The sequence below is a fragment of the Pyricularia oryzae genome, chromosome 2 (assembly GCF_000002495.2).
Source record: "Pyricularia oryzae 70-15 chromosome 2, whole genome shotgun sequence".
NCBI lineage: Eukaryota > Fungi > Ascomycota > Sordariomycetes > Magnaporthales > Pyriculariaceae > Pyricularia > Pyricularia oryzae.
The window spans coordinates 1,194,120-1,206,758 of NC_017850.1; the positions used below are offsets into that span (position 1 = coordinate 1,194,120).

Genomic DNA, 12,639 nt, shown 5'->3' on the forward strand with positions numbered 1-12,639 from the left:
AGTCGAGTTTGGGGGTCGAGGTCCAGACCGTGCCAGTTGTGATCGCCGACAGGTCTGCGCACGGCCTCCAGAATCGCTTCGCATCGAGCCAAAAAAAAGCACCTGCACTTGCTAAACACGGCTAGAGCTTCCATCCGCGTCGTGAACATTGAAAAACTCAATTCGAGCGTGTTCACTGACGTATTTCATTTTCATAACAGCCTTTCCACTGTTTGGAATGAATCAATCGACAATCAGTCAATCCATTCGCGGCCGAATGTGATGGGGGCCATTCTGGTTTACATATCGAATTTATTTCAGTAGACTGTCTCTTCAGACATGGCAATTTACCCAATTACCATAAGCACAAATCGATGGACGCCTTGAATGACCTGGCCTACCAACCACCTTTGACCACATTAAAAACTCAAACCAAATGTATCACCCAACAATCCAATAATCACTTCATCTGGGCAAATACACTCAGTCAATAATCAGAAGGACAACAACAAAAATGGGGGTGACGGCCAACGGTCCGCCTCAGCAGCCTAGCTTGACTTGGCGCAACACCTCATCCATACTCATAGGCCTGTCTGTCGCGGTCTCGAAAGGGTTTCTCTATGGCCTCAACAAAGTAGAGACTATAGGCCTGGAGAGGTTCGTTGAGCTAATCGAGCAGAGGAGGGATGTTAAAAAGCGCACAAAAGGCTTGATAACCGGTGAGCAGAGCAACCTACATCGGCCTTTTGTTTTTTTATCATCACTAACATTACATTGTTATCTCTTGTCACCCAGTCAGCAATCACATTTCCATGTGAGTGAGTGGGCCATGTCTGATCACAGAAGTTTTGCTGCTTCAAAGCCTCACACATCAAATTCTATGCTCGTGTTGTCGCGAACTGGGCTGACTTGATACGTTACGTGCCCTCTCCTCAGTATAGACGATCCCCTGATATGGGGCGTTTTACCCCTGAAATACTCTTTTAATCAGAGCAATCTACGTTGGTCACTCGCCGCCCACGACATTTGCTTTCAAAACCCGTAGGTCATCGGTGCCCCATCGCCGTACCACTATCCCCCATTCATACTGCGTACCCCTCATGACTAACCCAGCATCATTACCCGTCGCCAAAGCGTCTTGACCACCTTCTTCAACCTCGGCAAAACCCTCCCGACGTACCGGTTCAGGCACTCACCACACGGAGGCCTGTTCCAGCCCACCATGTCCGACGCCATACGCATCCTCTCGTCGGAGCAGCACGGCCTCAAGTACCTCACCCCACCACCATCACCCAGCTCATCCACCCCCGGTCCCCTCCTGCAGTACCCCCCAACCCCCTCGGACCCGGCACCCCCTGCCCCGTCCTACCAGCCTTGGGACCGCCATGGCTGGGTGCACATCTTCCCCGAGGCGTGCGTGCACCAGCACCCGGAGCGCGCCCTGCGCTACTTCAAGTGGGGCGTGGCGCGCCTCGTGCTCGAGAGCGGCCCCGAGCCGCCCGACGTCGTGCCCATGTTCATCGACGGCACCGACCGGGTCATGCACGAGGACAGGGGGTTCCCTCGCTTCCTGCCCCGCGTCGGCCGGCGCGTCCGCGTCGTCTTTGGCGAGCCCCTCGACTTTGATCTGGCCTTTGGTGACCTCAAACGAAAGTGGGACGCCCTCGTCGCCTCGGCCGCGGACGCGGCAGCATCCCGCGCCGCCTCATCCCGGTGGAGAGTTGCCTTCCCCGCTGAGACCGTCGACCTCGAACACGGCGAGGAGGCGCGCGCCATCAGGGTCGAGGTCACCAGGAGGATACGCGACGAGGTTCTCAAACTTCGGCACGGTCTCGGGTATCCTGACCAAGATCCCGAGATGGGCTTGGCCGAGACGTGGGCCAGAGAGCCGGGCGTTGGCTATACTTACAAAAGTCGTGTAGATGGGAGCAAAGTAAATGAGAAGTTGTGAAAGAATTTGTTGTAGAGGTTTGTCGAAAGGTCATTGCCAAACACTTCCGGGAATATACCCCCCCCCCCTGTAATTAGATTATCATGTACAACAAAATCGCAGCGGCAACGATGAGGAAATACCTTTGTCAAAGGCGGCTATTTTGTCCAAGAAGGCGTTTCTGAGGCTGCATCTTTATTTACTTCGGGATCACGTCTAATATAAATACAAGCGTCGTCTACCAACCATGACAAGAAAGTTTATCCATCCCGTCCTACACATAACCCAAAGTAAATACTTTTCCTTGCCATCTAATAATGGATGAATAATAGAAAAGGAACAAAAAGAAAAAAAGAAAAAAGAGAAAAGAATTATAAGAAAAAATAAAAACAAATACATTAAGCCCACCCCCTTCGCCACGCGCCATTCTCCCCCCTCGGTTTCTGTACTGCAGTATTAGACTGCCAATGCTTTCCCTCCTTCCACTTTCATTTGGGTTGGGTTGCTGGCCTCGTAGTAGCCGCCTCCGTGGCCCATCGTGCCTCTGTTCGCATCCAGGTTATCGTTGAAGGGCCGGACATGATCCCACCCATCGGCATCTTCCACTTTGATACGCCTCACCAGCAGTAGCGGGCTGTCGTCAATGATCTTATCGAGTCCGGTCAGGTTCGGACCGTCCTCGGGGGACTTCCCACTGCGCTTCCGTAGGTTATCGGCCAGCCTCTTGGCGTGTATCATTCCCATTTCGGACCATACGGTGTCGAGAATTCCTAATCCCCATTCTGCAAATTCGGGAGGGACACCTGGTGCCGACGCGGCAACATCGATGTGGAACAAAAGTCCTGGGATGCCTGCCGCCCCAGTACCGGCACCACCGACGCACCTCAGTAGATCCCTGTGCTCCGTTGTAAGTTTCGGGTGCTTCCAGTGTGTTGGAACGCTGACGAGTATATCTTGCGCCATGCGGACGATGGTCTTCCTCGCATCCTCCTTGCGTGCTTCCAACCCTTCGTCCGTCGCCGCTAGTGCACTGTGCGCCGCCTGCGGGCTCTTCTCTGAGATTTGCAGGAGCATCGAGCACGCCAACAACCGGGCCCAACGGTAATAGTTCCACATCCTGGCGGTCCAATTATCGGCATAGGTATGATATAAGCCCCGGAAGCATGCTTCTGGTGCAAAGTCTGATTGGCCGACCTTGTATGTCCACTTGCCATCGATTGAGGCCTCCCATTGCTCCATCTGGGCATCCATGTCGTTCAGCAATTTCAACACATCGTGTGCTTCGCCGTAGGCTTGATCTGGTAGGTATTTGCCCCTCATGTCGCGTGACAAGGTGACGAGTTGCATCACCATCGGGAGAAGCTGTGTTGATGGCCATTCTTCTTTCGGCATCACCTTGCACGAGAGACTGACCCAGTCGGCAAAGGCAGGTGGTAGCGAGATATCTGCGACGGCGCACGAGAGGAGCTATAGTAAGTAGATTTGTTGTTCCATGTTAGTACTAGTCTTTCCTCCCAAAGCCGAGTCAGCAGACGAAGACGAGCCCTACCAAAGCGTAGCAAAGTTGTAGTAGACCTCTTAGTCCCATGGCCGATCCGTTGCGGATTGGGAAGAAACTCCGCAATAGCGCGGCGGCTCCTATCATATGTGTTCGGGCCCCTGTACTCATATCTGGATCGCTGCCATTGACGATCTGATTTATCCGCAAGTTAGTCTGACTACCGTCAAGATTGTCTGAGAGTAGCTCGTCGCTACAAGAGCAACCCAGGTGACAAATGGCTTACCTCGAACATGGCGAGCATGAGTACGTTACGAATCAGAAAATCTATCGGCTCGTCTTGCACTCTAGCCAAGACTTTGCCCGTATCTCGCAACGCGTTTCCATACATCTGGCGGGCCGTGGCCGACAACTCCTTGCTGCTTCGCAAGTTAGCCAGGCCGGCGAGACCTACTGCGGCCATAGACTGCTGGAGAGTGTGCTGGAAAACCCAGGGTTGGTTCCTGAGACCGGTAATGTCCGAAGCTTCATCCGGTAGGCCAAGGACATAGTGGTCGATGAAGAACTGAACGCCCTTGTCCTGCCATGTAGCACCAATGTGTTGAGGTTGCGGTATCGGCCATGTCGCAGCCCTAGGTACTAGTCCCTGTTGGCCATTTTGCGGGCTCCATGGCTGTGTTGACCGTTTTCCTTTAGCCGACACAGCCGATAAAGGCTTGACGCTGTAGTTGGGGGATGAGGCCGAGTCTGAGCTACTTGGAGAACTGACGACGGGTGAGGATGAAGATACGGGGGCACCCAAAGGAGCGGCCGAATTGGGATCAGCATTACTGCCACTTCCAGCCGCTGGCTCAGCGCCCCATTGGGCATGTGCCTTTTGCATGACCTTGCTGCTCTCATCTCGGAACATCAGCGAGAGCTGATCCCGATAACCGGGGCACTTCTTGCTCACGCGACGACATTGTGAGCATTCGGGCTTAAGTTTGTCGCACTGCAGATGGGTTAAAAGTAAGGGTGTTTTCTGTTAGCTTCCGCTCATCTGATAGATTCGAAACATATGGTGGCCTGCGTTGGGTCGGACCGGTCATGAGACATGGGGCCTGGGCTGGATGGGGGAGTCTGGCTCCATTAGGGAAGTGGTGCTAAGTTTGTTGGGGTAAGCTATGTGGAGGAACCAAAGTTGTGCAAACAGACACGCCATGCCGGTGCGCCAGTGCTGTTTCTAATGATAGACTATAGTACCGATATGTCTTCGGTTGTTTTGAGTCTGTAGAAAGAGATAGACGGATGGGCCCGCTAAAATGTGGACGGATCATGCGGGCTTGGATCGACTTCAGCAAAGAGGAGACAGAAGAGAGTGCTGGCGCTGAACAGGGGGTGATGGGCAGAATCTTGAGACTGGTAAGATAACTTGATCTTGTCCGAGTTTCGATCTCGACGTGGTTAGACCCGATGAAAAATCAGGGCAGTGGGCAGGTGAGGAGACAGGCAGTAGGTAAATGTAGAAGAGTTGACAACCCTTGTTGGTTGCTGTAGGTATGTGGCTGTCCCCAACGCTGCAGTCATCAATATCATCACCACCATTCATACACACCTTGATCCGTCTAGTTCGACAACTTTGACAACCCTGAGATGCCTTTCCACAATAAACCATTGTGAAAGTTCAAGGGAAGTCGTCGATTACACACACTCCCAGCAACGAATGACGTGCAGTCCCAACCCGCTGAGGGCAAAGAGGCACCTAGATGAGACGGGGGCCTGGCACGCAACGCGCGCTCGCCGGCGGCGATCCGACACGCGGATTATCCGGAGAGGGACAGCCGGGGTGACGAGGAATAATACAAGATAAAATATATATATAAAAAAGGGCAGATATATTACAACCAAAGATATTAGTGAGAGGATTTAAGATTAGAACAAAAGTCCCGATCGAGTGGGCGAAAGGACCCTAGACTCTTTCTCGAGGACGAAATGGTATCCCGAGAAGGAAAATAGTTGTCGTCTGGTTTGGAGTCGTCGTGTCATGCAAAAAACAACCCGGCCTGTCGTAAGAGGCTTTTCGGTGATGGTGCTAGGCTAGTTGTTTGTGTGAGATGTTCAACGGCCCATAGGTAGGTAGGCTGTGTGGTAGTTTGACGCAAAAAGGACGAAGTGCCGGCTTGAAAAGGGCAATCAGATCGCAGGTTGGAATTGAATTTGGCCAATGCTCGTCATGGCAAAGCCTTGGCCCTCTGGAGAAACTGGCAAAGCACCGCCTGGTTAGTATTTACTGAAAAGTCATGAAGGTCTGTGCCAAGGGGGGGAGAGGGGGTCGGTCTGCCACATGGATGAGTTCGGCACAGGGGCTCCAGGACCAGACCCATTGAGTGGCGGGTCTGTAATACTAGTAAATGTGACTGTGGGGGGGTTCAGGGTTCTTTTACAATGCCGGGGAAGGGGCATGCTTTAGAAGGGGGGTATTGCGGACGATGATGAGACGGACGGATTTCAACATTATTTCGGAAAAAATAAGAAATCAAAAATACAAAAATGCGCAACGGTCGTGTGACAATATGTAGATAGTGACGATGATCCAGCTACCAGTGTCTTTTTTTTTTAAAACTTTTTCTCTCTCCTAGCACCTGCGCGCAGTTAAGTGACAGCTCGGCATGGTGGTCTCGGCGGGATACCTGAACTGGTTTTTGGTTATTCGTTTGTATGCGCGCTGTATGCAGTGTGTTATTCGTACCTACCAACCTACTTTACAGTAGGTACTTGACTGTGCCCTCCCTGCCCTTTTGACATCCCGCACAGTGCGTCTTTTACAGGCCCTCAATGCTACCGTTTCCAGCGGCGGGTGGCATACCGAGGAGGACGCATGCTACTGTGATACCACTAGACGGCAGTATACCCCTGACTACCCGGTCGGTCCATCTGTCAAAAAATGGTAAGGCCAGTTTTAGTGCGCACAGCCGAATCGGCGTTGGTTGAGTTGCGCCTACCGAGCCAGCCGGAGGATTCGGGTGCTTTTCGAGGTCGCAGGCAATGATGTATCAATCACATCAATCGAATTTTTGGATCGCAAAGCTTTGAGAAATTTCCTTGCACGCTTGGTTTCTGCGGAAAGCAAGGTATGCCTGCTTGCTGGTGAACACTTACTTGGACTTTTTCGAACCATGGCCGGAAGGTACCTAGGTAGTCGTATATTGGTCCCAACAAGGAAGTCCTTTCCACTGGCTATCGGTTTTCGCCGTCACGTCAACAACCTGAACCAACCCCTTTGGTTCCTCTTGCAGTCTCCACACCCCGATGCATCGAACCGTTTATTTCTGACTGACTCCTGGAGAGCTAGGCACGGTGGAATCACATCGCCTCCTACCACGACGGCAGGTAAGGTTAAGGTGCCTACCTAAGGTAGGTAGGTACCTAGGTAGCTAGGTTGCACTGGCTGGCCTACGGAGCCGGAGTATTAAGCTGATACGGTGCGCCGAACGGAAACGGACCACTTTTAACAGCTGGCAGCAGGCAGTTAGTATGATAACGATCAACTCTACGAAATCCTGCTGTCACCCTACCAGACCTTGCAGGCCTACCTGTGATACTGTACAAATCAGATCCGATGTGCCACGGCCATGGTCCAGGCTTGGCTAGGGTGCGGGCCAGTCATCGGTTGCTGTCAAATTCAGTTGGTGTGCGTCTTCAGCTTATTCCCCCACATCCATGCAGGCATTAACGATCTTCGCACAGCCGCCCCGTTTGCAGCTTTGACAGCCCTGGCACCCTCGTCTTTTTTTTTTTTTTTTTTTTTTTTTTTGTGATTGTCCGTTCTCGGTTTGGTAGGTGGTTTTTTTCGTCCCAACTGTCTCAAGGGAGAACTTTATTCTACTACATCATTCAGGTAACGTCCCTAACAATAAGGCTTAGCTTCATTTGTTCATACTTTGTGCGAAACACCACCAGGCATAGACGGAAAATTGTTGTAATTTTTACTCTATTTTCTGTCTAGCATTTATTTCTCCTCCCCGAAAATCTCAGCGTATGGGCAAGATTAACAATCGGCCAATATGCGAATTGGTTTATCCCTTTTACATCAAAAAGGTGCCTGCATCGAGTGCAATCTTGTTGGTGCCAGCTATCAACCTAGCAAAACCCTCCTCCCTACGCATGCATGCGGTGAATTCTCCACCGAACATGTGGATCCCACAAACGGTTGGGCGGCTCGTGCATGAAGTCATATTACTTGGGGGCTGTTCGTTGTGGGCCCCCTCAAAGAGGGGGTTACAAAACCTTGATTTTCGAAAAAACCGTGGGCCACCCCGCATCAGTTTTTTACCTAGAAAATCGTTAACAATTTAACTTATGCCGAGTGTAATCCCGTTCCATAACAACACAATTGCACTTACCGCAAATATACCTATATCATGACGTCCCCAGAATCTCCAGCTATCTTAGGAGCCCGCATGTATGCCCAATATGTCGAAACTCACCGCAGTAGGGCGGATACCGCGCGGGAGGGCAGATCCAAGCCAGAATCGCTACGATCGTTCTGTAAAAGGAACGGTTACCCGTATTCGAGTACTCAGCGGCATGCTCGTAATCTCCTGATCAATGGCATTCCTAAGATATCGATAAAGCGCAGCGGGCGGCCTTCATTGTTGACTGATGCTGAAGATCAAGCTCTCGTTGCGTATATCATGCAGCTTGATAAACTTGGTGCATATCCCGACTCACAACACGTAATATCTGCGGCCAATCTGATGCGTCAGTCACGTATACCGCCCTGTGGTCCAATTCAAATGAACTGGTACGGCCGTTGGCGTAAAAAACACCCGGAACTGCGACTTACCAAACAACAACCCGTCGAGATTACTCGCCTTAGTTGGGAGCAACAGATCGATCTTGTGGAGGCCTGGTATCGCCGCACGGCGGCTCATGCGGTAGAGCTTGGGATCACGGCTTCAGCGGCCTGGAACGCTGACGAATGTGGTACTAGAATCGGTGTGAGAGATGGCCGGATACCGGTATTGGTCGTGACGAAAAAGAGGCATGAAAAGCCACGCACCGCGGATCCGGCTAACCGTGAGAGTTGTACGTTGATAGGCGGTGGCAACGCTGTTGGGCAGTCGCTACCGCCCTTCTGTATCTTCACAAAGTGGCCAACGAGCGATTGGCTTGATCTGGATCTGCCTGAGGGTATCGTTTTTACGCGGTCAGAAACGGGGTTTTCCAACGGAGATATCCAGCTCACCTGGATACAGCATTTCAACCGGTATTCGTGGCCAGAAGTTGCTGCCGTGCAATCGATCGGATCTCCCACGTTGAAAGAGTGGTTTGGTCATGACTTTGACGTCAGATTCGACTTTGTGAACCGCACTGCGGCCAAAATCGATCCAAATTCACAGCGGGCCAAAACACGTATTTGGAGGTGGCTTTTTCTCGACGGCTTTACCGGCCACTTTGGCATGGAGATACTTGATTATTGCCTCAGATTTGATATCGAGATCGTTATTTTACCGCCTCATTCAACGCATTATATGCAGCCCATGGACGTATCCGTGTTCACTCACCTGAAAAACGAGTTGCAGGCGGTCCTGCATGAGCATATAAACACCGGTATTCCGGTGTTCACCCGCTCAGATTTCGTTGCTGCGATTCGAGTAAGTCGTTTTCGATCTACAGGTTAATTTAGCGGTAAACTGATATATCTTCCCTTAACTTAGCGCTGCTGGCAAACGGCTTTCACAACTGGCCACGTAATAAGCGGTTTCCAAGATACAGGCTTGTTTCCTGTCGACGGCACCAAAGTGCTCGCCAAACTGCGTGGCCACGCCACGGCAGCGAATACACCGCGATATCCGGACTCCCTTCCTACCGCTGAACGATTTTCACGGGCCAAATATGCGGCAAGCCGTATGGCGGCCAAGGCGCACCACTTTAGTTCAGATACCGTTGATGCTATCTCGGATTTACAAGCCGTTGCCAACGAGGCGATCATCCTACAGCAACGCGTTGCCCAAGAGCAGACGAATAAGCAAAAACGCCTTCAACGCGCTTCACGTTACAAAGTCAAAATGACGTTGAAGTCAAAAGACAAGCAGTTCCAGACCGCTAATACGTTAGAAGATATGCGGGTCGCTCACGAAGCCAAACAGGCGTTGATCGAGGAAACAGCCCTATACCAACAAGAAAAGTTCGTCAGAGATGCGTGGTATAGGGATAAGAATCAGGCTATTCAACGCTGGCGAGAAACAGAGGGCATGCCCAACGGGATTAAGATACAACAGAAGAGATATCTGGAGGACCTCGGCTTCACGCCGGAGAACGTTCCGGCGGTCAGGGAACGCCCTGGAAAAAGGAAGAAGACCGATTCACAGCCCTCACAGTCATGGTTCGTCGATAAAGGGCCAATTTCAGCTGGAAATACAAGTACCCAGATCAATATTACCGTGGATACCGACTCTGCCTGTTCTATCAGCATATGCGTATCACGATCCTCGCAATCAGCCTCACCTCCCGCCCCAAACAGGCCTTCCAAACCGTTCCCACGGTATATACCATTGGCTACACCCTCTCCCCGTCAACTTCAGGATACGAGACCGCTTGAAGACCGTTCCTCGCCGCCAATACCGGGTGGTAGAAAGGATGAGTTGGAAGTACCCGGGTCGCCTTGTGACCGCTTGAGCGACCGGAAAAGGGCGATTGAGCCAAAACCCCAGAAATAGATATCTACAGCGCAATTCACGGCTTCAATTTATCTGCAAATTCTAACCTTTTTCGTGGGTGTAGTGTTTACGAACGTGAATCGAACTTTCATGAGCTACTTTGTTAGCGATCTGCTAACAAATTTGCTGGCCCACGGTTTTTTCGAAAATCAAGGTTTTGTAACCCCCTCTTTGAGGGGGCCCACAACGAACAGCCCCCAAGTACTCGGTCATATTACTTTGCAGAATTGTTCATGGAGGTCTGCATGTGCCGTTCGCTTGACTTGTCAAGATTTCGGGATACTTTTACAAACGAGTTCATACGAGATGTGTGTGTACGCAATCTGTATGTATTGTATCGAATCTTAGTTTCGCTTGGTAGAACCATTAACCCCCAGGTTGTGTGCTTGCTCCTCTGCCCACCTGCTGATCCGCGCAATGCATGAGGCTAATTTCGCGTCGTATGTCTTCGGATAATGAGAAACTTAAAATAAAGATACAAAGTCGGAAAAGCCGTCAAGCACGCAAGGCACGCATGAAAATTGAAAGAATCACGGTTTAAATCATTCTGATCTTGCTGACAAACTCAAGACGCGGGTAGGGCAAAAAAAAAAAAAAAAGCAAGGGACTGACTGGTACGGAGTAGGAAGTCACATGGCCAATTCCGGTCGACGGAAGGCTGGCTGCCCAGGCCGGCGACTGGGTATGTCCTTTTTTTAGATCTTGGGTAGCTGTTCCTGTTACCAAGATCAGACGAAATATTGGGAAACCTGAAGTTCTTCGGAGCACTGCGATTGGCCGACATATGACAGTGAAAGGTCGCGTGCGGGTGCCTACAGGCCAGTCCCCGGATATGTTTCCATCAACCAACGGCTGAGATGATGGATTTTCACCAGACGAATGACGCTAGCTGTCTTATTGAAGGTTCCCATCGGGCTAAATTCGATCTGCTGCGGCGGCAACTCTCTTTTTTGAGATGCAGTTTGGGGGAAAATGGCATACCGATGTCTGTCCCAATCCGCATCCCAAAAGACTTTTCCGCAATTGTCGGAGATGCTGCACTAGAACAGATTCTCCATGTCATACAGTTGCCAAATATAGCTAGTCTCGTGCTGATAATATGCACTTCTTCACTCGGCCGGAATATCAGACCCGGGGCTAGAAGGTAGGTTCTAACTTCTGGAACAGGCTAGTACTGGCGGGAACAGATGATTTTGTACTTCGTAGTAAGTTGCGAGTACTTTGCTAGCTTGGCAGGCCAGATCAGGAGTATATATATATGTAAGTATATTGGCATGATCCCTAGGTAGGTTGGTTTTTTGCTGCTTTCTCAACATGTCTGTCTGTTTGATTGCCGTCGTTGGTCACCGTTGCCCATCTGCAGACATATATATTCCAGGATATGTATATTATGGTTCTTCGCTTCCTTGTCTCCCCGCCCAGACACGTCAGCTGGCGTTTCGAAGCCATCCCAGCAGTTGATTCACATTCCTTACTTAACCATGGTAGCCCACACGGAGCTCATACTGTCGATTATTTTTCTTCCCTTCTTGTTGAATTGACGTCGCTGCCTTCACATTGTGAGGCTTCAATACCTGAAAGAAGAGCCATATCTAACACCTCGTGGGGGCCCTCTAGTGTGACAGGAGGCGTGACTCCCTTTCCCCCGAGAGAAGTAAAACGTAGTTCCATGTGCGTAACACGTGAACTGGCTAGCATAATCCCGTCGGACTTTTAAGTGTAGCGCTAACTCTCATGTGATGCGACCTGTAGTATTCAGAGTTTGTAACCAACATCTCCGATCCGGGGAAACATGTGGTCGTACAGCTTAAAGAAACCCATTTTGGCCACTGCTTCACTTCCCGCCCCCCTTTTCTGCATTTACAGCCCTTTCAACGAGCACATGTTGCTTAAGAAGAGGCCATAATGTCGGTGGCTGTTCCCCGTCGCCTGGCCGTTGAGGCAGGCTGGGCCGCTTTTGTCACATGGAATGACTACTACTACTACAAGTCCTACACTATGACTTGCAGAATTCAGCCCAACCGCATGATAATCAGTCGGATTGCCGTGTATGACATTAAGCTCAGTTCCAGCACTATGAATGCTTATGGATAGCAGGGGCGAGGGAAAAGATGCGAGGAAGACATAAATGTATGGTGCCTCGCCAGGTAATATCTGGCCCTCTTAAATAGCTTCATATGGATGTTTACGTAGATACCGAATGACCCTGGGGCCATCTCGAGTAAAACTACAAGGCGTATATACATACATACGTATGATAGTGCCCAGAGAATGGGGTCAGCCTTGAGACTTTCATTGGCTCCCAACTCATCTGTCTCTGCTTCACGACATTTTCTCGTCCAGCTTGCAACAGAAGGAGCGTGGATTGACTTGGACATAGAGAAAGCAGCCAATTTCATGACTGGCATAGAAAAGATCTCTTCCAATGAACGTCCAGGGCGCAAAAAAATAACCCTGAAGCCAATATTTCGATTCTTATTTTCTCAATCAGCCAAAAAGCCATGATGACAAGTATCCCATGAGCATAAGCA

General features: G+C 50.6%; 3 protein-coding genes across 3 annotated transcripts; 2 read left to right on the forward strand and 1 right to left on the reverse strand.

Moving 5' to 3' along the window:
* The first annotated feature begins 140 nt into the window (after positions 1–140).
* MGG_04664 (uncharacterized protein) lies at positions 141–2,178 on the forward strand. Its single transcript, XM_003713611.1, has 4 exons — positions 141–698; positions 775–793; positions 916–1,020; positions 1,114–2,178. The coding sequence occupies exons 1-4, from the start codon at positions 494–496 to the stop codon at positions 1,928–1,930; spliced, it is 1,146 nt and encodes a 381-aa protein (XP_003713659.1). The 5' UTR covers positions 141–493; the 3' UTR covers positions 1,931–2,178.
* Positions 2,097–6,020, reverse strand: MGG_04665 (uncharacterized protein). Its single transcript, XM_003713612.1, has 4 exons — positions 5,002–6,020; positions 3,694–4,398; positions 3,459–3,602; positions 2,097–3,376 (listed from the first exon to the last, which is right to left on the reverse strand). The coding sequence occupies exons 1-4, from the start codon at positions 5,059–5,061 to the stop codon at positions 2,366–2,368; spliced, it is 1,920 nt and encodes a 639-aa protein (XP_003713660.1). The 5' UTR covers positions 5,062–6,020; the 3' UTR covers positions 2,097–2,365.
* On the forward strand, positions 5,687–6,919 carry MGG_15552 (uncharacterized protein; the record flags this gene model as incomplete). Its single annotated transcript, XM_003713613.1, has 4 exons — positions 5,687–5,692; positions 6,215–6,333; positions 6,739–6,776; positions 6,909–6,919. The coding sequence occupies 4 exons, from the start codon at positions 5,687–5,689 to the stop codon at positions 6,917–6,919; spliced, it is 174 nt and encodes a 57-aa protein (XP_003713661.1).
* Positions 6,920–12,639: the final 5,720 nt, after the last annotated feature.

Bases quoted from the DNA above. Each gene is read 5' to 3' on its own strand.
- MGG_04664 (XM_003713611.1), top strand. From the start codon at position 494: ATGGGGGTGACGGCCAACGGTCCGCCTCAGCAGCCTAGCTTGACTTGG. The intron at 1,021-1,113 runs GTAGGTCATCGG...CCGTCGCCAAAG, and splicing joins GACATTTGCTTTCAAAACCC to CGTCTTGACCACCTTCTTCA.
- MGG_04665 (XM_003713612.1), bottom strand. From the start codon at position 5,061: ATGGTTTATTGTGGAAAGGCATCTCAGGGTTGTCAAAGTTGTCGAACT. The intron at 4,399-5,001 runs GTGTGTATGAAT...ACCCATCTGCAG, and splicing joins GTCGAACTAGACGGATCAAG to TGCGACAAACTTAAGCCCGA. The intron at 3,603-3,693 runs GTAAGCCATTTG...CGGATAAATCAG, and splicing joins TCATGCTCGCCATGTTCGAG to ATCGTCAATGGCAGCGATCC.